General features: G+C 46.4%; 1 protein-coding gene across 1 annotated transcript in view; it reads right to left on the bottom strand.

Moving 5' to 3' along the window:
• Positions 1-7,317: 7,317 nt before the first annotated feature.
• Positions 7,318-25,981, bottom strand: part of LOC124017685 (threonylcarbamoyladenosine tRNA methylthiotransferase-like) — a 197,120-nt gene continuing 178,456 nt past the window's right edge. The window contains exon 6 of the mRNA XM_046332950.1: positions 7,318-7,793. Within this exon, the coding sequence (XP_046188906.1) occupies positions 7,632-7,793 (162 nt within the window). The 3' untranslated portion in view covers positions 7,318-7,631. The remainder of the gene's footprint in view (positions 7,794-25,981) is intronic.

Genomic DNA, 25,981 nt, shown 5'->3' with positions numbered 1-25,981 from the left:
TTACGTGAATCACATCTCTGTTGGAGCAACAATTCCCACAATGCCCTGTTCCCTGGGCGCCGATGACGTGGATTTCTATTAAGGCAGCACCCCCCACACCTCTCTGAATCATTTCAGTTGAATGCTTTCGGTTGTACAACTAACTAGGTATTCCCCTTTCCCGTAATAGGGCTGTGGGCCAGAACAGCTTCGATGCACCTTGACATCGATGCTACAAGTGACTAATCGTGTCCTGTGGATGCATTGTCATCCTATGGGAGGATTGCCATGGAAGCCAAAATAATGGCCTGCCTAACATTTTTTTATACAATGACGCGATGGGTTGTTAACTGCTTAAATAACTCAGGAACCACACCTGTGTGGAAGCATCTGCTTTTAGTATTCTTTAAGCCCTCGTTTCCTCAAGTGTTCCCTTTATTCTGGCAGTTACGGGTTCACATCCTTGGTCTGTATGTACAGCCAGGCTCTGAAGAGATCAGATCCCCTCTCGTTAACACCCAGGAACACGTCTCTAAAGATGACGCACAAACTTCCACGTCTCCACCTAAATGATTGCAGGCGATGGCCACAGTCTTGAACCTTGATTGTCAATTACTCCCTTGCTGATATTGTGATATGGGTTCGGGCATATAATCGTTACGTTGACGGGTGTAATCAATGCTGTCTCGTGGCGTTCATCGAGAGGCTGTCAATTAAAGCAGAAACATCCACACACTTCTGGCTGCGTTTAGACAGGTAGCCCAATTCTGATCTTTTTTTTCTTCTTCGGTAATTGGTCTTTTAACCAATCAGATCAGCTCTGAAAAAGATCTGACGTGAAAAGTTGTGATTTGATTGGTCAAAAGACCAATTAGTGGAAACCGTCTGAGATACCCATACAGTAAGTTTTGGGTAACAAGGACATGGCAATAAAAATATCCAAAAGACAAATTAATTAATTTCTCTCTTACGGGCATTTTTTGCGTCAACACCTGTTTATACACCTGTTTATACACCTGTTTATACACCTGTTTGTACACCTGTTTATACACCTGTTTATACACCTGTTTATACACCTGTTTGTACACCTGTTTGTACACCTGTTTATACACCTGTTTATACACCCGTTTCAAATCTGTATTTAAAAACACAACTCCCGTACGGGCTCGGGAGAGACGAAGGTTGAAAGTCATGCGTCCTCCGATACACGACCCAACCACTGCTTCTTAACACAGCGCGCATCCAACCCGGAAGCCAGCCGCACCAATGTGTCGGAGGAAACACTGTACGTACACCTGGCAACCTTGGTTGGCGTGCACTGCGCCCGGCCCGCCACAGGAGTTGCTGGTGCGCGATGAGACAAGGATATCCCTACCGGCCAAGACCTCCCTAACCCGGACGACGCTAGGCCAATTGTGAGTCGCTCCACGGACCTCCCCGGTTGCGACAGAGCCTGGGCGCGAACCCAGAGTCTCTGGTGGCACAGCTGGTGCTGCAGTACAGCGCCCTTAACCACTGCGCCACCCGGGAGGCCTACGATTTCAAATCTTTACTTGGGTATTTTATATCCTCAAAGGTAAACGTTGAAATAACTGATGAAACAAGGTTGAACATATTAGAGACTCAACAAATCTCCACCAACTCAAGGACTTGGGGGAGAGAGGATTCTGAACATATTAGAGACTCAACAAATCTCCACCAACTCAAGGACTTGGGAGAGAGGATTCTGAACATATTAGAGACTCAACAAATCTCCACCAACTCAAGGACTTGGGAGAGAGGATTCTGAACATATTAGAGACTCAACAAATCTCCACCAACTCAAGGACTTGGGAGAGAGGATTCTGAACATATTAGAGACTCAACAAATCTCCACCAACTCAAGGACTTGGGAGAGAGGATTCTGAACATATTAGAGACTCAACAAATCTCCACCAACTCAAGGACTTGGGAGAGAGGATTCTGAACATATTAGAGACTCAACAAATCTCCACCAACTCAAGGACTTGGGAGAGAGGATTCTGAACATATTAGAGACTCAACAAATCTCCACCAACTCAAGGACTTGGGAGAGAGGATTCTGAACATATTAGAGACTCAACAAATCTCCACCAACTCAAGGACTTGGGGGAGAGGATTCTGAACATATTAGAGACTCAACAAATCTCCACCAACTCAAGGACTTGGGGGAGAGAGGGATTCTGAACATATTAGAGACTCAACAAATCTCCACCAACTCAAGGACTTGGGAGAGAGGATTCTGAACATATTAGAGACTCAACAAATCTCCACCAACTCAAGGACTTGGGGGAGAGAGGATTCTGAACATATTAGAGACTCAACAAATCTCCACCAACTCAAGGACTTGGGGGAGAGAGGATTCTGAACATATTAGAGACTCAACAAATCTCCACCAACTCAAGGACTTGGGGGAGAGAGGATTCTGAACATATTAGAGACTCAACAAATCTCCACCAACTCAAGGACTTGGGAGAGAGGATTCTGAACATATTAGAGACTCAACAAATCTCCACCAACTCAAGGACTTGGGGGAGAGAGGATTCTGAACATATTAGAGACTCAACAAATCTCCACCAACTCAAGGACTTGGGAGAGAGGATTCTGAACATATTAGAGACTCAACAAATCTCCACCAACTCAAGGACTTGGGAGAGAGGATTCTGAACATATTAGAGACTCAACAAATCTCCACCAACTCAAGGACTTGGGGGAGAGAGGATTCTGAACATATTAGAGACTCAACAAATCTCCACCAACTCAAGGACTTGGGGGAGAGGATTCTGTTGGAAGGACGATACACGTTTCATTCATAAGACCTAAACTGAAATCAAAACAAGACTGGTTCCCAAAAACCCTTGTTGTGTCACGCCTTGGTCTTAGTATTTTGTGTTTTCTTTTATTATTTGGTCAGGCCAGGGTGTGACATGGGTTTATGTTGTTGTATTTCCTATTGGGGTTTTTGAATTATTGGGATTGCGGCTGAGTAGGGGTGTTGTATGGGCTTGGCTGCCTGAGGCGGTTCTCAATCAGAGGCAGGTGATTCTCGTTGTCTCTGATTGGGAACCGTATTTAGGTAGCCGGGGTTTCACTGTGTATTTCGTGGGTGATTGTTCCTGTCTCTGTGTAGTTTCACCAGATAGGCTGTAATTAGATTTTCACGTTACGTTTGTTTTTGTATTTGTATAGTTATTTCATGTGTCACTTTTTCATTAAAATCATGAGTAACCACCACGCTGCATTTCGGTCCGAGTCTCTTTTGACAAACGAAGAACGCCATTACATGTTGGATGAGAACGCGGGCTATCAAGGGCGGATCACACGCCCATCTTTTGGTCCTGCCTCGCAAAATGGAAACGTACAGGGAAGAAATAAGATCTAACATTGGGTGAAAAGACCTGATAACTTCCCCAATAGAGAAAAGCACCGGTTAAAGTCAGTAAAAAGGCTTTCACAAGGAGATGTCTACAAAAAAAGACCCTCCCACCGTCACACACAATACATTGTATGGAGCGTATCAACCCCTGGCTTTAAGAGTTCATGAGGAGAGAAGACAAAAACACTGGAGAAAAACGGGTTTCGTTCCTGAAAAATGCTCTAATTCAAAGAGATGATGTAACAGTAACTAATCTGATGAAAGTATGACGTGTGCTTGTACCTTTCACGTTTTATTTAAACTATTTAAACTATTATTTATGTGTTCTTCAATAAAAACAGGGATTAAAAGAAGAAGAATTGGAATGTCAGTGAAATTCTACTCAAACCCAGCGAGCTAATCTGTGAGGAGAAAGGATGGTGGTGTCATTTCATCAAATACTACTTCCTGTGGGCTGTACTTCTGTTTATCCTCGAGGCTGGGGGTCACCACATCTACCATTACTACAAAGGGCTGGGGGTCACCACATCTACCATTACTACAAAGGGCTGGGGGTCACCACATCTACCATTACTACAAAGGGCTGGGGGTCACCACATCCACCATTACTACAGAGGACTAGGAGTCACCACATCTACCATTACTACAAAGGGCTGGGAGTCACCACATCTACCATTACTACAGAGGACTGGGAGTCACCGCATCTACCATTACTACAGAGGGCTGGGAGTCACCACATCTACCATTACTACAGAGGGCTGGGGGTCACCACATCTACCATTACTACAGAGGGCTTGTGGTCATCACATCTACCATTACTACAGAGGGCTTGTGGTCATCACATCTACCATTACTACAGAGGGCTGGGGATCACCACATCCACCATTACTACAGAGGACTGGGGGTCACCACATCTACCATTACTACAGAGGACTGGGGGTCACCACATCTACCATTACTACAGAGGGCTGGGGGTCACCACATCTACCATTACTACAGAGGGCTGGGGTCACCACATCTACCATTACTACAGAGGACTGGGGGTCACCACATCTACCATTACTACAGAGGGCTGGGGGTCACCACATCTACCATTACTAGAGGGCTGGGGGTCACCACATCTACCATTACTACAGAGGACTGGGGGTCACCACATCTACCATTACTACAAAGGGCTGGGGGTCACCACATCTACCATTACTACAGAGGACTGGGGGTCACCACATCTACCATTACTACAAAGGGCTGGGGGTCACCACATATACCATTACTACAGAGGACTGGGAGTCACCACATCTACCATTACTACAGAGGACTGGGGGTCACCACATCTACCATTACTACAGAGGGCTGGGAGTCACCACATCTACCATTACTACAGAGGACTGGGGGTCACCACATCTACCATTACTACAGAGGGCTGGGAGTCACCACATCTACCATTACTACAGAGGACTGGGGGTCACCACATCTACCATTACTACAGAGGGCTTGGAGTCACCACATCTACCATTACTACAGAGGGCTGGGGGTCACCACATCTACCATTACTACAGAGGGCTTGGAGTCACCACATCTACCATTACTACAGAGGGCTGGGGGTCACCACATCTACCATTACTACAGAGGGCTTGGAGTCACCACATCTACCATTACTACAGAGGACTGGGGGTCACCACATCTACCATTACTACAGAGGGCTTGGAGTCACCACATCTACCATCTACCATCTATGTCTCTGAACATAGACTCAGATATATACAGGCTGACAGACATGTTGAACATAGACTCAGATATATACAGGCTGACAGACATGTTGAACATAGACTCAGATATATACAGGCTGACAGACATGTTGAACATAGACTCAGATATATACAGGCTGACAGACATGTTGAACATAGACTCGGATATATACAGGCTGACAGAGATGTTGAACATAGACTCAGATATATACAGGCTGACAGACATGTTGAACATAGACTCAGATATATACAGGCTGACAGACATGTTGAACATACACTCAGATATACCCTAACGCTCAAAAGTTTGGGGTCAGTTAGAAATGTCCTTGTTTTTGTCGATTAAAGTTACATAATTACAGTGTAGACATTGTTAATGTTTTAAATGACTATTTTAAATGGCTGATTTTTTATGGAATATCTACATAGGCGTACAGAGGCCCATTATCAGCATCCATCACTCCTGTGTTCCAATGGCACGTTGTGTTAGCTAATCCAAGTTTATCATTTTAAAAGGCTAATTGATCATTAGAAAACCATTTTGCCATTATGTTAGCACAGCTGAAAACTGTAGTTCTGATTAAAGAAGCAATAAAACTGGCCTTCTTTAGACTAGTTGAGTATCTGGAGCATCAGCATTTGTGGGTTTGATTACATGCTCAAAATGGCAGGAAACAAAGACCTTTCTTCTGAAACTCGTCAGTCTCTTCTTGTTCTGAGAAATGAAGGCTATTCCATGAGAGAAATTGCCAAGACACTGAAGATCTCGTACAACACTGTGTACTACTCCCTTCACAGAACAGCGCAAACTGGCTCTAACCAGAATAGAAAGAGGAGTGGGAGGCCCCGGTGCACAACTGAGCAAGAGGACAAATACATTAGAGAGTCTAGTTTGAGAAACAGACTCCTCACAAGTCCTCAACTGGCAGCTTCATTAAATAGTATCCACAAAACACCAGTCTCAATGTCAACAGTGAAGAGGCGACTCCGGGATGCTGGCCTTCTAGGCAGAGTTGCAAAGAAAAAGACAGACAGACAGATAGCATGGAGTTGTGGTTTATTAACATTTATTAAGGTTCACTTTACCCTGCAAACAAAGATGAGAAAACACTGTCAAAGCTGTGTCCCAAATTACAGTCTATTCTCTATATAGTGCACTACCTTTGGCCAGACACCCTTCCCCCCCATAGGTCCTGGTGAAAAGTAGTGCACTATAAAGGGAATTGGGTGCCATTTGAGAGGCAGTCAGGGATCTAGGCCAGACAGGGATCATGGCCAGACAGGGATCTAGGCCAGACAGAGATCTAGGCCAGTCAGGGATCATGGCCAGACAGGGATCTAGGCCAGACAGAGATCTAGGCCAGACAGGGACCTAGGCCAGACAGAGATCTAGGCCGGACAGAGATCTAGGCCAGACAGGGATCTAGGCCAGACAGGGATCTAGGCCAGACAGGGATCTAGGCCAGACAGGAGTCTAGGCCAGACAGGGATCTAGGCCAGACAGGGGTCTAGGCCAGACAGGGATCTAGGCCAGACAGGGGTCTAGGCCAGACAGGGGTCTAGGCCAGACAGGGATCTAGGCCAGACAGGGATCTAGGCCAGACAGGGATCTAGGCCAGACAGGGATCTAGGCCAGACAATAAGTCCCCTGGGATAGGAGATGATCCACTGTTGAGATGTACATGAATAGAACCAAACAACATGCAGTTTCACACTGTAACATCACAGCATCCCAAATAGCACCCTGTTCCCTAACTACTTCATACCAGGGCACAAAGGGGTCTCCCATCTACTCAGTAGTAGACTGACGTTAAAATGGAAAACCATAAAAGCAGAAATACAAATAGAGAAACACGAGAGAAAAAAAAAAGAAAAAAATGTTTTGATAAACAATCACAATGTGGTAGGACAGTAGGACAGTAGGACAGACACAGAGAGGGCTTTTACTGTGATGTCAACTCATTACCAACAAATATACCTGTTCCTCTGTGTCTGTTTCATTGTGGTCAAAATAAATACTTTTAATTAAAGATATCCACCATCTTAAATCAGAGTATCACACAACATGTCTTTAACCTGTCCTCTCCTTATCTCCTGTCCTTGTTTCCTTCCCTCGTCTCCTCTTCCTAACACTCACATGCAGCTCCAGATTCCATCAGTCTTTTGTCCAAGACAGAGAAGTTTTTCCCCATATGAAGCTAAACTAGGACCCATTCAAAAACCCATTTCAACCAAACCTACAGGGCCAAATAAATATGGCAAATTATCTCAAATACTGGAGCTACGCTTGATTTAGTTTGCCCAGTACAAAGTACTTGGAAATCATTTCCATATGTATTTGATCTAGGTCCCTTATTCATGAAGAGTCTCGGTGTATGAATGCTGATCTAGGATCAGTTTTGCCTTGTAGAATACAAGGATGATTGTAAAGGAGGCCCCTGATCTTGGATCAGCACTCCTCCTCCGAGACGCTCTATAAATACAGGCCCAGGTCCATGTCTTCCAGCCCCTCGGTCTCAGTGGAGTTTCTCCCACATGAAGACCACTAGGATAGCCACCACGGCCAGGCCGATAGACAGCAGCTTCAGCGCCTCTCTGTCCAGGCTCCAGGGGCTCCAGGATACAGTCAGCACGCCTGAGGAGGGGACGGACCCATTCTGCTGGAGGGACAGCTGCTCCTGTAGAGAGACAGTAGAGAGTTAGCCAAGGTTACATTATAGAGAACAGTAGAGGAAGTGAGTTATCATCTGTTGGGAGCTACGGGGACACTCAATATGGCTGCCAGTCCACTCAATATGGCTGCCAGTCCACTCAATATGGCTGCCAGTCCACTCAATATGGCTGCCAGTCCACTCAATATGGCTGCCAGTCCACTCAATATGGCTGCCAGTCCACTCAATATGGCTGCCAGTCCACTCAATATGGCTGCCAGTCCACTCAATATGGCTGCCAGTCCACTCAATATGGCTGCCAGTCCACTCATTATGACATCGTTGATTTTCCCATTCAAGAGATATATCCCACTAGACCAGGAGAGAGAGAGAGAGAGAGAGAGAGAGAGAGAGAGAGAGAGAGAGAGAGAGAGAGAGAGAGAGAGAGAGAGAGAGACAGAGAGAGAGAGAGAGAGAGAGACACACAGAGAGAGAGAGAGACACAGAGAGAGAGAGAGAGACAGAGAGAGAGAGAGAGACAGAGAGACAGAGAGAGAGAGAGACAGAGAGAGACAGAGAGAGAGAGAGAGAGAGAGAGAGAGAGAGAGAGAGAGAGAGAGAGACAGAGAGAGACAGAGAGAGAGAGAGAGAGAGAGAGAGAGAGAGACAGAGAGAGAGAGAGAGAGAGAGAGAGAGAGAGAGAGAGAGAGAGAGAGAGAGAGAGAGAGAGAGAGAGAGAGAGAGAGAGAGAGAGAGAGAGAGAGAGAGAGAGAGAGAGAGAGAGAGAGAGAGACAGAGAGAGAGACACAGAGAGAGAGAGAGACAGAGAGAGAGACACAGAGAGAGAGAGAGACAGAGAGAGAGAGAGAGAAAGAGAGGGGGGGCAGCCAAGCCAGTCATATGATCATTTATGGGGTAGAGGGTGAACGATTGAGCAGCCATGAAATACATTAAATATGAAGGATCAATCTGAATGACCATTTTATGATTTTTATGATTCCACCTGATGACGGTTATTGAAATGGAAATTCCCACTCTGCAGCAGTATATTATATATAGATACACTACATTACCAAAGGCATGTGGACACCTGCTCATCTAACACCTCACTCCAAAACCATGGACATTAATAGGGAATTGTTCTTCACTTTGTTGCTACAACAGCCTCCACTCTTCTGGGAAGGCTTTCCACTAGATGTTGGAACATTGCTGCTACAACAGCCTCCACTCTTCTGGGAAGGCTTTCCACTAGATGTTGGAACATTGCTGCTATAACAGCCTACACTCTCCTGGGAAGGTTTTCCACTAGATGTTGGAACATTGCTGCTATAACAGCCTCCACTCTTCTGGGAAGGCTTTCCACTAGATGTTGGAACATTGCTGCTATAACAGCCTCCACTCTTCTGGGAAGGTTTTCCACTAGATGTTGGAACATTGCTGCTACAACAGCCTCCACTCTTCTGGGAAGGCTTTCCACTAGATGTTCGAACATTGCTGCAATAACAGCCTCCACTCTCCTAGGAAGGTTTTCCACTAGATGTTGGAACATTGCTGCTATAACAGCCTCCACTCTTCTGGGAGGGCTTTCCACTAGATGTTGGAACATTGCTGCTATAACAGCCTCCTCTCTTCTGGGAAGGTTTTCCACTAGATGTTGGAACATTGCTGCTATAACAGCCTCCACTCTTCTGGGAAGGTTTTCCACTAGATGTTGGAACATTGCTGCTATAACAGCCTCCACTCTTCTGGGAAGGCTTTCCACTAGATGTTGGAACATTGCTGCTATAACAGCCTCCACTCTTCTGGGAAGGTTTTCCACTAGATGTTGGAACATTGCTGCTATAACAGCCTCCACTCTTCTGGGAAGGCTTTCCACTAGATGTTGGAACATTGCTGCTATAACAGCCTCCACTCTCCTGGGAGGGCTTTCCACTAGATGTTTGAACATTGCTGCAATAACAGCCTCCACTCTTCTGGGAGGGATTTCCACTAGATGTTGGAACATTGCTGCTACAACAGCCTCCACTCTTCTGGGAAGGCTTTCCACTAGATGTTGGAACATTGCTGCTACAACAGCCTCCACTCTTCTGGGAAGGTTTTCCACTAGATGTTGGAACATTGCTGCTATAACAGCCTCCACTCTTCTGGGAAGGCTTTCCACTAGATGTTGGAACATTGCTGCTACAACAGCCTCCACTCTTCTGGGAAGGCTTTCCACTAGATGTTGGAACATTGCTGATATAACAGCCTCCACTCTTCTGGGAAGGCTTTCCACTAGATGTTGGAACATTGCTGCTATAACAGCCTCCACTCTCCTAGGAAGGTTTTCCACTAGATGTTGGAACATTGCTGCTATAACAGCCTCCACTCTTCTGGGAAGGTTTTCCACTAGATGTTGGAACATTGCTGCTATAACAGCCTCCACTCTTCTGGGAAGGCTTTCCACTAGATGTTGGAACATTGCTGCTATAACAGCCTCCACTCTTCTGGGAAGGTTTTCCACTAGATGTTGGAACATTGCTGCTATAACAGCCTCCACTCTTCTGGGAGGGCTTTCCACTAGATGTTTGAACATTGCTGCAATAACAGCCTCCACTCTTCTGGGAGGGCTTTCCACTAGATGTTGGAACATTGCTGCTACAACAGCCTCCACTCTTCTGGGAAGGCTTTCCACTAGATGTTGGAACATTGCTACAACAGCCTCCACTCTTCTGGGAAGGTTTTCCACTAGATGTTGGAACATTGCTGCTATAACAGCCTCCACTCTTCTGGGAAGGCTTTCCACTAGATGTTGGAACATTGCTGCTACAACAGCCTCCACTCTTCTGGGAAGGCTTTCCACTAGATGTTGGAACATTGCTGCTATAACAGCCTCCACTCTTCTGGGAAGGCTTTCCACTAGATGTTGGAACATTGCTGCTATAACAGCCTCCACTCTTCTGGGAAGGCTTTCCACTAGATGTTGGAACATTGCTGCTATAACAGCCTCCACTCTCCTGGGAGGGCTTTCCACTAGATGTTTGAACATTGCTGCAATAACAGCCTCCACTCTTCTGGGAGGGATTTCCACTAGATGTTGGAACATTGCTGCTACAACAGCCTCCACTCTTCTGGGAAGGCTTTCCACTAGATGTTGGAACATTGCTGCTACAACAGCCTCCACTCTTCTGGGAAGGTTTTCCACTAGATGTTGGAACATTGCTGCTATAACAGCCTCCACTCTTCTGGGAAGGCTTTCCACTAGATGTTGGAACATTGCTGCTACAACAGCCTCCACTCTTCTGGGAAGGCTTTCCACTAGATGTTGGAACATTGCTGATATAACAGCCTCCACTCTTCTGGGAAGGCTTTCCACTAGATGTTGGAACATTGCTGCTATAACAGCCTCCACTCTCCTAGGAAGGTTTTCCACTAGATGTTGGAACATTGCTGCTATAACAGCCTCCACTCTTCTGGGAAGGTTTTCCACTAGATGTTGGAACATTGCTGCTATAACAGCCTCCACTCTTCTGGGAAGGCTTTCCACTAGATGTTGGAACATTGCTGCTATAACAGCCTCCACTCTTCTGGGAAGGTTTTCCACTAGATGTTGGAACATTGCTGCTATAACAGCCTCCACTCTTCTGGGAGGGCTTTCCACTAGATGTTTGAACATTGCTGCAATAACAGCCTCCACTCTTCTGGGAGGGCTTTCCACTAGATGTTGGAACATTGCTGCTACAACAGCCTCCACTCTTCTGGGAAGGCTTTCCACTAGATGTTGGAACATTGCTACAACAGCCTCCACTCTTCTGGGAAGGTTTTCCACTAGATGTTGGAACATTGCTGCTATAACAGCCTCCACTCTTCTGGGAAGGCTTTCCACTAGATGTTGGAACATTGCTGCTACAACAGCCTCCACTCTTCTGGGAAGGCTTTCCACTAGATGTTGGAACATTGCTGCTATAACAGCCTCCACTCTTCTGGGAAGGCTTTCCACTAGATGTTGGAACATTGCTGCTATAACAGCCTCCACTCTTCTGGGAAGGTTTTCCACTAGATGTTGGAACATTGCTGTGAGGACTTGCTTCCATTTAGCCACAAGAGCATTAGTGAGGTCGGTCACTGAAGTTGGGCGATTAGGCCTGGCTCACAGTTGTCGTTCCAATTCATCCCAAAGGTGTTCGATGGGGTTGAGGTCAGGGCTCTGTGCAGGCCAGTTAAGTTCTTCCACACTGATCTCAACAAACAACATTTCTGTATGGATGTCGCTTTGTGCACGGGGGCAATGTCATGCTGAAACAGGAAAGGGCCTTCCCCAAACTGTTGCCACATAAAATCGTCTAGAAAGTCATTGTATGCTGTAGCATTAAGATTTCCCTTCACTGGAACTAAGGGGCCCGAACCATGAAAAAAAGCCCAAAACAATTATTACTCCTCCACTAAACTTTACAGTTGCCACTATGCATTGGGGCAGGTAGCGTTCTCCTGACATTCGTCAAACCCAGATTTGTCAGTCGGACTGCCAGATGATGTAGTGTGATTCATTACTCCAGAGAACGCGTTTCCACTGCTCCAAGAGTCCAATGGCGGCGAGCGTTACCCCACTCCAGCCAACGCTTGGCATTGCACCTGGTGATGTTAATCTTGTGTGCAGCTGCTCGGCCACGGAAACCGATTTCATGAAGCTGCCGACGAACAGTTCTTGTGCTGATGTTACTTCCAGAGGCAGTTTGCAACCGAGGACAAAATATTTTTTTACTCACTTCAGCACTCGGCGTTCCCATTCTGTGAGCTTGTGTGGCCTACCACTTCACGGCTGAGCCGTTGTTGCTCCTAGACGTTTCCACTTCACAATAACAGCACTTACAGTTGACCGGGGGGGCAGCTCTAGCAGAGCAGAAATTTGACGAACTGACTTGTTGGCGACGCGACATTTACATTTACATTTACATTTAAGTCATTTAGCAGACGCTCTTATCCAGAGCGACTTACAAATTGGTGCATTCACCTTATGACATCCAGTGGAACAGCCACTTTACAATAGTGCATCTAAATATTTTAAGGGGGGGTGAGAAGGATTACTTTATCCTATCCTAAGTATTCCTTAAAGAGGTGGGGTTTCAGGTGTCTCCGGAAGGTGGTGATTGACTCCGCTGTCCTGGCGTCGTGAGGGAGTTTGTTCCACCATTGGGGAGCCAGAGCAGCGAACAGTTTTGACTGGGCTGAGCGGGAACTGTACTTCCTCAGTGGTAGGGAGACGAGCAGGCCAGAGGTGGATGAACGCAGTGCCCTTATTTGGGTGTAGGGCCTGATCAGAGCCTGGAGGTACTGAGGTGCCGTTCCCCTCACAGCTCCGTAGGCAAGCACCATGGTCTTGTAGCGTATGCGAGCTTCAACTGGAAGCCAGTGGAGAGAGCGGAGGAGCGGGGTGACGTGAGAGAACTTGGGAAGGTTGAACACTAGACGGGCTGCGGCGTTCTGGATGAGTTGTAGGGGTTTAATGGCACAGGCAGGGAGCCCAGCCAACAGCGAGTTGCAGTAATCCAGACGGAGATGACAAGTGCCTGGATTAGGACCTGCGCCGCTTCCTGTGTGAGGCAGGGTCGTACTCTGCGGATGTTGTAGAGCATGAACCTACAGGAACGGGCCACCGCCTTGATGTTAGTTGAGAACGACAGGGTGTTGTCCAGGATCACACCAAGGTTCTTAGCGCTCTGGGAGGAGGACACAATGGAGTTGTCAGCCGTGATGGCGAGATCATGGAACGGGCAGTCCTTCCCCGGGAGGAAGAGCAGCTCCGTCTTGCCGAAGTTCAGCTTGAGGTGGTGATCCGTCATCCACACTGATATGTCTGCCAGACATGCAGAGATGCGATTCGCCACCTGGTCATCAGAAGGGGGAAAGGAGAAGATTAATTGTGTGTCGTCTGCATAGCAATGATAGGAGAGACCATGTGAGGTTATGACAGAGCCAAGTGACTTGGTGTATAGCGAGAATAGGAGAGGGCCTAGAACAGAGCCCTGGGGGACACCAGTGGTGAGAGCGCGTGGTGAGGAGACAGATTCTCGCCACGCCACCTGGTAGGAGCGACCTGTCAGGTAGGACGCAATCCAAGCGTGGGCCGCGCCAGAGATGCCCAACTCGGAGAGGGTGGAGAGGAGGATCTGATGGTTCACAGTATCGAAGGCAGCCGATAGGTCTAGAAGGATGAGAGCAGAGGAGAGAGAGTTAGCTTTAGAGGTGCGGAGCGCCTCCGTGATACAGAGAAGAGCAGTCTCAGTTGAATGACTAGTCTTGAAACCTGACTGATTTGGATCAAGAAGGTAATTCTGAGAGAGATAGCGGGAGAGCTGACCAAGGACGGCACGTTCAAGAGTTTTGGAGAGAAAAGAAAGAAGGGATACTGGTCTGTAGTTGTTAACATCGGAGGGATCGAGTGTAGGTTTTTTCAGAAGGGGTGCAACTCTCGCTCTCTTGAAGACGGAAGGGACGTAGCCAGCAGTCAGGGATAAGTTGATGAGCGAGGTGAGGTAAGGGAGAAGGTCTCCGGAAATGGTCTGGAGAAGAGAGGAGGGGATAGGGTCGAGCGGGCAGGTTGTTGGGCGGCCGGCCGTCACAAGACGCGAGATTTCATCTGGAGAGAGATGGGAGAAAGAGGTCAGAGCACAGGGTAGGGCAGTGTGAGCAGAACCAGCAGTGTCGTTTGACTTAGCAAACGAGGATCGGATGTCGTCGACCTTCTTTTCAAAATGGTTGACGAAGTCATCTGCAGAGAGGGAGGAGGGGGGGGGAGGGGGAGGAGGATTCAGGAGGGAGGAGAAGGTGGCAAAGAGCTTCCTAGGGTTAGAGGCAGATGCTTGAAATTTAGAGTGGTAGAAAGTGGTTTTAGCAGCAGAGACAGAGGAGGAAAATGTAGAGAGGAGGGAGCGAAAGGCTGCCAGGTCCGCAGGGAGGCGAGTTTTCCTCCATTTCCGCTCATCCTATGACATCCTATGACGGTGCCACGTTGAAAGTCACTGAGCTCTTCATTAAGGCCCATTCTACTGTCAATGTTTGTCTATGGAGATTGCATGGCTGTGTGCTTTTATACACCTGTCAGTAACAGGGCGTGGTTGAAATGGCTGAAATCCACTAATTTGAAGGGGTGTCCACATACTTAAAAAAAAATATATATATATATATATATATATATAGTGTAGATTAGATTGATCTCCTTCAGAAGATGTGCTTTGCGGGGAAGATTGAGATATATATGTTTTATATAATTACATTACCGACTGTGCTTCTAAGACATTCAGTCAGTGCTGGCAACTATCAATTTCCAGTCCATTTCTCCAGGTGGCGAATTAGAGAGAGAAAAAGAAGCGCCTGTTCAGTCGATATCAGCTTGACTCCCGTCTAGATCATTAAAGAGCATTATTACCGGGTGAGATACTGTACCACATATCCCTTCAAGCACGCTTTCAACCCCTACACAGACCTGTCTGAAGGCTGTGTGTGTGTCGGGGATGGATGTGAATGCGGAGCGGGGAAGAAAGCCTCTCTTCTGTAAATCCAACCTCATCTCTGATGGACTTTCAAGATTTTCTGACTCTCTCCTCTCTCTCTCTACTGACTTCTCAACCTTCTGTCTCCGGTGTGCCTTCATTTATATATATATATATATATCTCCTTCTCTCTCTCGCCCACTCAGCCCTGCAGCCGCCTGCAGCTGGAAACACGGTAATTGATAGAGCTCAGAGGCTCTTCTGAGAGAGACAATGTGTGTGTGCCCCCCCCCAGACCCTTCCTATCCCCTACGTGTCTTCATCACAGGAGGAATCTGTCTAGGAGGGAACACTGTTTCAATCACAGGAGGAATCTGTCCAGGAGGGTACACTGTCTCAATCACAGGAGGACTCTGTCCAGGAGGGAACACTGTCTCAATCACAGGAGGAATCTGTCTAGGAGGGAGCACTGTCTCAATCACAGGAGGAATCTGTCCAGAAGGAATCTGTCTAGGAGGGAACACTGTCTTGATCACAGGAGGAATCTGTCCAGAAGAGAACACTGTCTCAATCACAGGAGGAATCTGTCCAGAAGGAATCTGTCTAGGAGGGAACACTGTCTTGATCACAGGAGGAATCTGTCCAGAAGAGAACACTGTCTCAATCACAGGAAGAATCTGTCCAGGAGGGAACACTGTCTCGCTCACGGGAGGAATCTGTCCGGAATGGGATACTGTCTTGATCATTCATTATGAAAGGCTGATCTATCTTGCTGTGCCTGAACTATGAGAGGAACAACGGTGTGCTGCCATAATGGTGGCCATAGAGTGAATGTCCTAACTCATACACTGGGATAATGGTGGTGGTAGAGTGAATGTCCTAACTCATACACTGGGATAATGGTAGTGGTAGAGTGAATGTCCAAACTCATACACTGGGATAATGGTGGTGGTAGAGTGAATGTCCTAACTCATACACTGGGATAATGGTAGTGGTAGAGTGCATGTCCAAACTCATACACTGGGATAATGGTGGTGGTAGAGTGAATGTCCAAACTCATACACTGGGATAATGGTGGCCATAGAGTGAATGTCCTAACTCATACACTGGGATAATGGTGGTGGTAGAGTGAATGTCCTAACTCATACACTGGGATAATGGTAGTGGTAGAGTGAATGTCCAAACTCATACACTGGGATAATGGTGGTGGTAGAGTGAATGTCCTAACTCATACACTGGGATAATGGTAGTGGTAGAGTGAATGTCCAAACTCATACACTGGGATAATGGTGGTGGTAGAGTGAATGTCCTAACTCATACACTGGGATAATGGTAGTGGTAGAGTGAATGTCCAAACTCATACACTGGGATAATGGTGGTGGTAGAGTGAATGTCCAAACTCATACACTGGGATAATGGTGGCCATAGAGTGAATGTCCTAACTCATACACTGGGATAATGGTGGTGGTAGAGTGAATGTCCTAACTCATACACTGGGATAATGGTAGTGGTAGAGTGAATGTCCAAACTCATACACTGGGATAATGGTGGTGGTAGAGTGAATGTCCTAACTCATACACTGGGATAATGGTGGTGGTAGAGTGAATGTCCTAACTCATACACTGGGATAATGGTGGTGGTAGAGTGAATGTCCTAACTCATACACTGGGATAATGGTGGAGTGAATGTCCTAACTAATACACTGGGATAATGGTGGAGTGAATGTCCTAACTCATACACTGGGATAATGGTGATGGTAGAGTGAATGTCCTAACTCATACATGTCTGCTGTGTTTACACATAACACCTACTGCTTTCAACCAAAGACACAGAGCTGCTGAGTGTTCATGACTTCACACCATGTACAGTGTGAGTGAGAAGTGTGTGGGCTTGAGTTAAAAAGACTGCTAACTCAGTTACTACCCACACATAGTTTTACCTCAGGGATAATATCCACCACTCTGTCTCTATTCTGTTTTACCTCAGGGACAATATCCACCACTCTGTCTCTATTCTGTTTTAACCTCAGGGACAATATCCACCACTCTGTCTCTATTCTGTTTTAACCTCAGGGACAATATCCTCCACTCTGTCTCTATTCTGTTTTACCTCAGGGACAATATCCACCACTCTGTCTCTATTCTGTTTTACCTCAGGGACAATATCCACCACTCTGTCTCTATTCTGTTTTACCTCAGGGACAATATCCACCACTCTGTCTCTATTCTGTTTTACCTCAGGGACAATATCCACCACTCTGTCTCTATTCTGTTTTAACCTCAGGGACAATATCCACCACTCTGTCTCTATTCTGTTTTACCTCAGGGACAATATCCACCACTCTGTCTCTAACCTGTATTACTGGGACAATATTCTGTCTCTAACCTGTATTACCTCAGGGACAATATCCACCACTCTGTCTCTATTCTGTTTTACCTCAGGGATAATATCCACCACTCTGTCTCTATTCTGTTTTACCTCAGGGACAATATCCACCACTCTGTCTCTATTCTGTTTTACCTCAGGGATAATATCCACCACTCTGTCTCTATTCTGTTTTACCTCAGGGATAATATCCACCACTCTGTCTCTATTCTGTTTTACCTCAGGGACAATATCCACCACTCTGTCTCTATTCTGTTTTAACCTCAGGGACAATATCCACCACTCTGTCTCTATTCTGTTTTACCTCAGGGATAATATCCACCACTCTGTCTATAGAGGTGAATAATATAATAATGGGGAGCTATAGAGAATAGTAGGGGGGGGTGTGTCTCTCCCTGACATCACAGCACCTCTCTCTCTCTCGCTATCTCTCATCAGAATGTATGAAGCCAGGCGCTAGGAGACACCGGGTTGGACATAACTAATGTAAAACACTTCAGAGGCTGAGGGCTGCTCGCCCCCCTCCCCCTGCACTGTAGGAGACGAGAGCACAGTGAAGTCTGGCTGGGCCAGGCTAGAACAGGAAAGCACATGGAAGTCTGGCTAGAACAGGGAAGCACAGTGAAGTCTGGCTGGGCCAGGTTAGAACAGGAAAGCACATGGAAGTCTGGCTAGAACAGGGAAGCACAGTGAAGTCTGGCTGGGCCAGGTTAGAACAGGGAAGCACAGTGAGTCCAGTTGGGCCAGGTTAGATCAGGGAAGCACAGTGAAGTCTGGCTAGAACAGGGAAGCACAGAGAAGTCTGGCTAGAACAGGGAAGCACAGTGAAGTCTGGCTGGGCCAGGTTGGAACAGGGAAGGATTCAGCAGGAGAATAGCTCTATGCTCTATGATAGTCTACTCTCTATTGAGGTGAATTGCAATTCAACACGATCATTTTCCACCTGACAGAATTCAGGCAGGCATACGGAGGGGAAGCTGTTATGACTACAGGTGTGTGTTTATGTCTGAATACAGGCGTAGGCGTAGGCGTGTGTGTGTGTGTGTGTGTGTGTGTGTGTGTGTGTGTGTGTGTGTGTGTGTGTGTGTGTGTGTGTGTGTGTGTGTGTGTGTGTGTGTGTGTGTGTGTGTGTGTGTGTGTGTGTGTGTGTGTGTGTGTGTATGAATACAGGTGTTAGCCCCCGTGGTACAACTTGTTGCCGTAGCGTGTTACTAAGCCGTGGACATCTGCTGCCACAACATTCCGGATACCGCCTGGTTGTGAACTGACTTCGCTCAAAATCCTTCTCCCCTCTCTCTTTATCTATCTATCGCTCTGTCTCTCTCTCTCTCTCTTTGTTTCATTAAATAATCTGCAGAGAGCTAAAATAAACTAATTGGGAGATAATATTTAAGAATTCCATCTGTACTTTAGCCTCTGTGGAGCGAAGGCTTATGGGAGAAAAGGGGGCCCTCCTGGCTCGTAAGTGCCGGCTCCGAGGGAGGGAGCTGAGGGGTGAGGAGTGAAAGGAGGAAGGGAGCGAGGTATTCCCCTCTGAGGTCACGACCCATTTCCTCCGCCAGATGAGGCAGGAGCAGAGATAAAGCAGAGAGCTCTCCAAAGACTGAGGTGACCTGAGTTTCAACATTTTCTCTCTCTCTCTCTCTCTCTCTCTCTCTCTCTGTATCTCTCTCTCTCTGTTTGTTTCTCTCTCGCCCCCCTATCTCTCTCTCTCCCCCTCCTCTGTCTCTCTCTCTCTCTGTCTGTTTCTCTCTCGGTCTCTCCCCCCCCATCTCTCTCTCTCCTCCTCTCCCTCTCTCTCTCTCTCCCCCACACCCTCTCCGCCCTCTCTCTCAGCTCAGACCAAGAAGGAACATTGATCTCTGACCCGTCAACCCTCACACACAGGTTTAACTCAGAGCCAGGCACGCACACACCATCATACAAACACACACACACTGTCACACACATACACACACCATCATACAAACACACACACACACCGTCATATACATACTCTGTCACATACACACTCTGTCACGGAAAGGAGCAGCCAGACCAGAGTTTAAGTGTTCAAGGACACTGAATGGATTCTCTCTGCTCTGCTGACGTCACAGCCATGACCACTGTCCATGTACAGTCTGTCTGACTGTGGCCGTTAACCCACAAACATGTCTGGGCTTCGCTATGGCCTGTCTGGCATCTTACTATGGGGAGCAACATCAGATCAGCAGCAGATCAACATCAGATCAGATCAACAGCAGATCAACAGCAGATCAGATCAACATCAGATCAGATCAACAGCAGATCAGCAGCAGATCAGATCAACAGCAGATCAGATCAACAGCAGATCAACATCAGATCAGATCAATATCAGATCAGATCAACATCAGATCAACATCAGATCAGATCAACATCAGATCAGATCAACAGCAGATCAACATCAGATCAGATCAACATCAACAGCAGATCAACATCAGATCAGATCAACATCAGATCAGATCAACAGCAGATCAACATCAGATCAACATCAGATCAGATCAACAGCAAATCAGATCAACAGCAGATCAACAGCAGATCAGATCAACAGCAGATCAACATCAGATCAGATCAACATCAGATCAACAGCAGATCAGATCAACATCAGATCAACAGCAGATCAGATCAACATCAGATCAACAGCAGATCAACATCAGATCAGATCAACATCAGATCAACATCAGATCAGATCAACATCAGATCAAATCAACAGCAGATCAACAACAGATCAACAGCAGATCAGATCAACAGCAGATCAACAGCAGATCAGATCAACAGCAGATCAGATCAACAGCAGATCAACAGCAGATCAACAGCAGATCAACAGCAGATCAGATCAACAGCAGATCAACAGCAGATCAGATCAACAGCAGATCAACAGCAGATCAACAGCAGATCAGATCAACAGCAGATCAGATCAACAACAGATCAACAACAGATCAACAACAGATCAGATCAACAGCAGATCAGATCAACAGCAGATCAACAGCAGATCAGATCAACAACAGATCAACAACAGATCAGATCAACAGCAGATCAGATCAACAACAGATCAACAGCAGATCAGATCAACAGCAGATCAACATCCGATCAACAGCAGATCAGATCAACAGCAGATCAGATCAACAGCAGATCAACAGCAGATCAACAGATCAGATCAACATCAGATCAGATCAACAGCAGATCAGATCAACAGCAGATCAGATCAACAGCAGATCAGATCAACAGCAGATCAGATCAACAACAGATCAACAGCAGATCAGATCAACAGCAGATCAACATCAGATCAACAGCAGATCAGATCAACAGCAGATCAGATCAACAACAGATCAACAGCAGATCAGATCAGCATCAGATCAACATCAGATCAACATCAGATCAACAGCAGATCAACAGCAGATCAACAGCAGATCAACAGCAGATCAACAGCAGATCAACAGCAGATCAACAGCAGATCAACAGCAGATCAACAGCAGATCAGATCAACATCAGATCAACAGCAGATCAGATCAACAGCAGATCAGATCAACAGCAGATCAGATCAACAGCAGATCAGATCAACAGCAGATCAACAGCAGATCAACAGCAGATCAACAGCAGATCAGATCAACAGCAGATCAGATCAACAGCAGATCAGATCAACAGCAGATCAACAGCAGATCAACAGCAGATCAACAGCAGACCAAACACATGGAGATGACCACATATTTCAGTGAGAGCAGGCGGATGCTGGCGAGAGGTAGAGGCTTTGTTTACTTCATTTGGAAATACAGAGGAAAGGCATGTTTTTTTTTGCAGTGGGAGAAAAAATCTTTCACCTAATTAATATTCATAGCCTTTCTGTCACGACTTCTGCCGAAGTCGTTGCCTCTCCTTGTTCGGGCGGTGCTCGGCGTTCGACGTCACCGGTCTTCTAGCCATCATTGATCCTTTTTTCATTTTCCATTGGTTTTGTCTTGTCTTCCCACACACCTGTTTTCTATCCCATTCATTACCTGTTGTGTATTTAACCCTCTGTTTCCCCTCATGTCTTTGTCAGAGATTGATTTGTTGTCAGTGTAGTGTGATTGTTTGTATAGGTGCGCGTCGGGTCTTCGTACCCATGTTTTGTTTGTTTGTACATTTAGTGTTATGGGGGATACTCGTGGAACTTTATTAAAAGACTCCATATTTAAACTCCATTTGACTCTCCTGCCCCTGACTTCCCTGCCACCTATTACACCTATGCATGACACTTTCTCTAACAGATAAGGCCGAGCCGCGTCCAAGTTAGGCTGCAAGACTGAAAAGCATATCAAGAGGAAAGCCCACCTTGTTTCTTAAAAAAACAAAACAAACATTACCGACTGACTCAAATACCAGAGTTGAATCTCCTGTGTTTAAATGCGACCCCCGCTACACCATAAGATCTGAGTGTAACAGCAACGCTGCTTGACCATCCCCTCCAGAAGGAAATTCCCCTGGCTATCTTACACAGAGCACTACCCATAAGATCTGAGTGTAAATTGCTTGACCATCCCCTCCAGAAGGAAATTCCTCCCTGGCTACGCAGCTCTTACACATCGCACTACGAGGGCTCGTTGTAATACAAACAGGGGAGACTGTATAAACCACGGCTGGAAACCTATATTCCTAGATAGGACACTACTTTTAGACCTGAGATCTGCTCAAAAGTAGGGAGTTACGTAGGGAATTCATGTTTCGTCACAATACTGTTTTGAATGTTGGTTTTTTGGACTGATGCCTAGCTTCCGACTCGATGCCTTGTCAATGAGCGCTGATGAACATTATCAAATCAAATGTATTTATAAAGCCCTTCGTACATCAGCTGATATCTCAAAGTGCTGTATAGAAACCCAGCCTAAAACCCCAAACAGCAAGCAATGCAGATGTAGAAGCACGGTGGCTAGGAAAAACTCCCTAGAAAGGCCTAAACCTAGGAAGAAACCTAGAGAGGAACCAGGTTATGTGGGGTGGCCAGTCCTCTTCTGGCTGTGCCGGGTAGAGATTATAACAGAACATGGCCAAGATGTTCAAATGTTCATAAATGACCAGCATTATCAAAAGTGCATTACAGCGGCTTGGGGGAAAAAACGAAGACGTTCAAAACGGGGTAAATTAATTAGTAGGAAAACCAGATTGACTTTAGATGCAGTATAATGTTAACTAGCTAGCTAGCTAAGCTTGAGGGAAGGCCATCAGATTTTAGCTGGCTAATGTTAGCATCGCTAGCTATTTTTGACGAACTTTGCGAGTGAACGACAACATTGCCATCTGTCCAAAGTAAATTTGACGACATGATAATGCTAACAAAGTAATTTCCTAAATATTTGACTACTTTAAGCAATGTCATCGTATTTCGAAAAGGCCCTAGAGTGTATTTAGACTAAATAGTAGTTAGCCTACATCCAGAATGATTGGACTTAACACCACTTCAGGTAAACCACTTTGCGTCGTTGGCAACGGTGTGACGCGACCGAGTGACGGAGGTGCCACCTATGAATAGGGTGCCATCATGGGAAGATTCCCATCTCTTCACAGAACAGCCAGAGTCTCACTGTGACAGTAAAGCCTCTAAGAGAACCACAGAATCACCGTTCACCCCTGACCTTTCCTCTTCCTGTCACCTGCGGGTCACCAATCACAAGGCCTCATTCCCCTGTGGTCACCAATCATAAGTCTCTATTCACTTCCTGTCATCTGTGGGTCAACGATCACAAGGCCTCATTCCCCTGTGGTCACCAATCATAAGTCTCTATTCACTTCCTGTCATCTGTGGGTCACCGATCACAAGGCCTCATTCCCCTGTGGTCACCAATCATAAGTCTCTATTCACTTCCTGTCATCTGTGGGTCACCGATCACAAGGCCTCATTCCCCTGTGGTCACCAATCATAAGTCTCTATTCACTTCCTGTCATCTGTGGGTCACCGATCACAAGGCCTCATTCACAGGCCAGTCATTGTGAGTGGGTGGTGTTACAATACAAGCATCTCTCACATCTCTCACATCTCTCACATGGTATAATACATCTGTTGTAACTCACCACATCGTGACCAGAAACTAGAGACTCTTTTCACAGTTCTTCTTTCACCCGCAGTCTCTTAACAGGCCTTGGGATCTCACCCGTCACCTCATCTGTGGGGCTTGATTTCAAATCATGTGTCCCGCCCATGCAGACTAAGGTTAAGGGACTGCACCTCTCCCCCTTCCATAGGTTACAGACAGGTGACTCTAGTTCTGGCTACGCATGGTTATAACATCCAGACAGGTGATTCTAGTTCTGGCTATGCATGGTTATAACATCCAGACAGGTGACTCTAGTTCTGGCTACGCATGGTTATAACATCCAGACAGATGACTCTAGTTCTGGCTATGCATGGTTATAACATCCAGACAGGTGACTCTAGTTCTGGCTACGCATGGTTATAACATGGTTATAACATGGTTATAACAGACAGGTGACTCTAGTTCTGGGTGACTATTCTGGCTACGGTTTATAACATCCAGACAGGTGACTCTAGTTCTGGCTATGCATGGTTATAACATCCAGACAAGTGACTCTAGTTCTGGCTATGGTTATAACATCCAGACAGGTGACTCTAGTTCTGGCTATGCATGGTTATAACATACAGACAAGGTGACTCTAGTTCTGGCTACGCATGGTTATAACATCCAGACAGGTGACTCTAGTTCTGGCTACGCATGGTTATAACATCCAGACAAGGTGACTCTAGTTCTGGCTATGCATGGTTATAACATACAGACAAGGTGACTCTAGTTCCGGCTACGCATGGTTATAACATCCAGACAGGTGACTCTAGTTCTGGCTACGCATGGTTATAACATCCAGACAACGTTTACTTGTAACTCCATGTTACCAGCACGTCACAGTACCACACCATAAGAGTTCCATGTTACCAGGTCACAGTACCACACCGTAAGAGTTCCATGTTACCAGGTCACAGTACCACACCATAAGAGTTCCATGTTACCAGGTCACAGTACCACACCGTAAGAGTTCCATGTTACCAGGTCACAGTACCACACCATAAGAGTTCCATGTTACCACCAGGTCACAGTACCACACCGTAAGATTTCCATGTTACCAGGTCACAGTACCACACCATAAGAGTTCCATGTTACCACGTCACAGTTTCCATGTTACCAGGTCACAGTACCACACCGTAAGAGTTCCATGTTACCAGGTCACAGTACCACACCGTAAGAGTTCCATGTTACCACCAGGTCACAGTACCACACCGTAAGAGTTCCATGTTCCATGTCACAGTACCACACTGGTTCCATGTTAGGTCACAGTACCACACCGTAAGAGTTCCATGTTACCAGGTCACAGTACCACACCGTAAGAGTTCCATGTTACCACATCACAGTACCACACCGTAAGAGTTCCATGTTACCACCAGGTCACAGTACCACACTGTAAGAGTTCCATGTTACCAGGTCACAGTACCACACCGTAAGAGTTCCATGTTACCACATCACAGTACCACACCATAAGAGTTCCATGTTACCACATCACAGTACCACACCGTAAGAGTTCCATGTTACCACCAGGTCACAGTACCACACCGTAAGAGTTCCATGTTACCACATCACAGTACCACACCATAAGAGTTCCATGTTACCACATCACAATACCACACCGTAAGAGTTCCATGTTACCAGGTCACAGTACCACACCGTAAGAGTTCCATGTTACCAGGTCACAGTACCACACCGTAAGTTCCATGTTACCAGGTCATGTACCACACCGTAAGAGTTCCATGTTACCAGGTCACAGTACCACACCGTAAGAGTTCCATGTTACCAGGTCACAGTACCACACCGTAAGAGTTCCATGTTACCAGGTCACAGTACCAACCGTAAGAGTTCCATGTTACCAGTTCTGTCACAGTAAAGAGTTCCATGTTACCACGTCACAGTACCACACCATAAGAGTTCCATGTTACCAGGTCACAGTACCACACCGTAAGAGTTCCATGTTACCACCAGGTCACAGTACCACACCGTAAGAGTTCCATGTTACCAGGTCACAGTACCACACCATAAGAGTTCCATGTTACCAGGTCACAGTACCACACCGTAAGAGTTCCATGTTACCAGGTCACAGTACCACACCGTAAGAGTTCCATGTTCCAGGTCACAGTACCACCCGTGAGTTCCATGTTACCAGGTCACGTGTGTTCCATGTGGTCACAGTACCACACCGTAAGAGTTCCATGTTACCACCAGGTCACAGTACCACACCGTGAGTTCCATGTTACCACATCACAGTACCACACTGTAAGTTCCATGTTACCAGGTCACAGTGTGTTCCATG

The sequence above is a fragment of the Oncorhynchus gorbuscha genome, unplaced genomic scaffold (genome assembly GCF_021184085.1).
Source record: "Oncorhynchus gorbuscha isolate QuinsamMale2020 ecotype Even-year unplaced genomic scaffold, OgorEven_v1.0 Un_scaffold_308, whole genome shotgun sequence".
Taxonomy (NCBI): Eukaryota; Metazoa; Chordata; class Actinopteri; order Salmoniformes; family Salmonidae; genus Oncorhynchus; species Oncorhynchus gorbuscha.
Note: the sequence above shows the minus strand (reverse complement) of the source record. Positions and strands in the feature narration are given on the sequence as shown.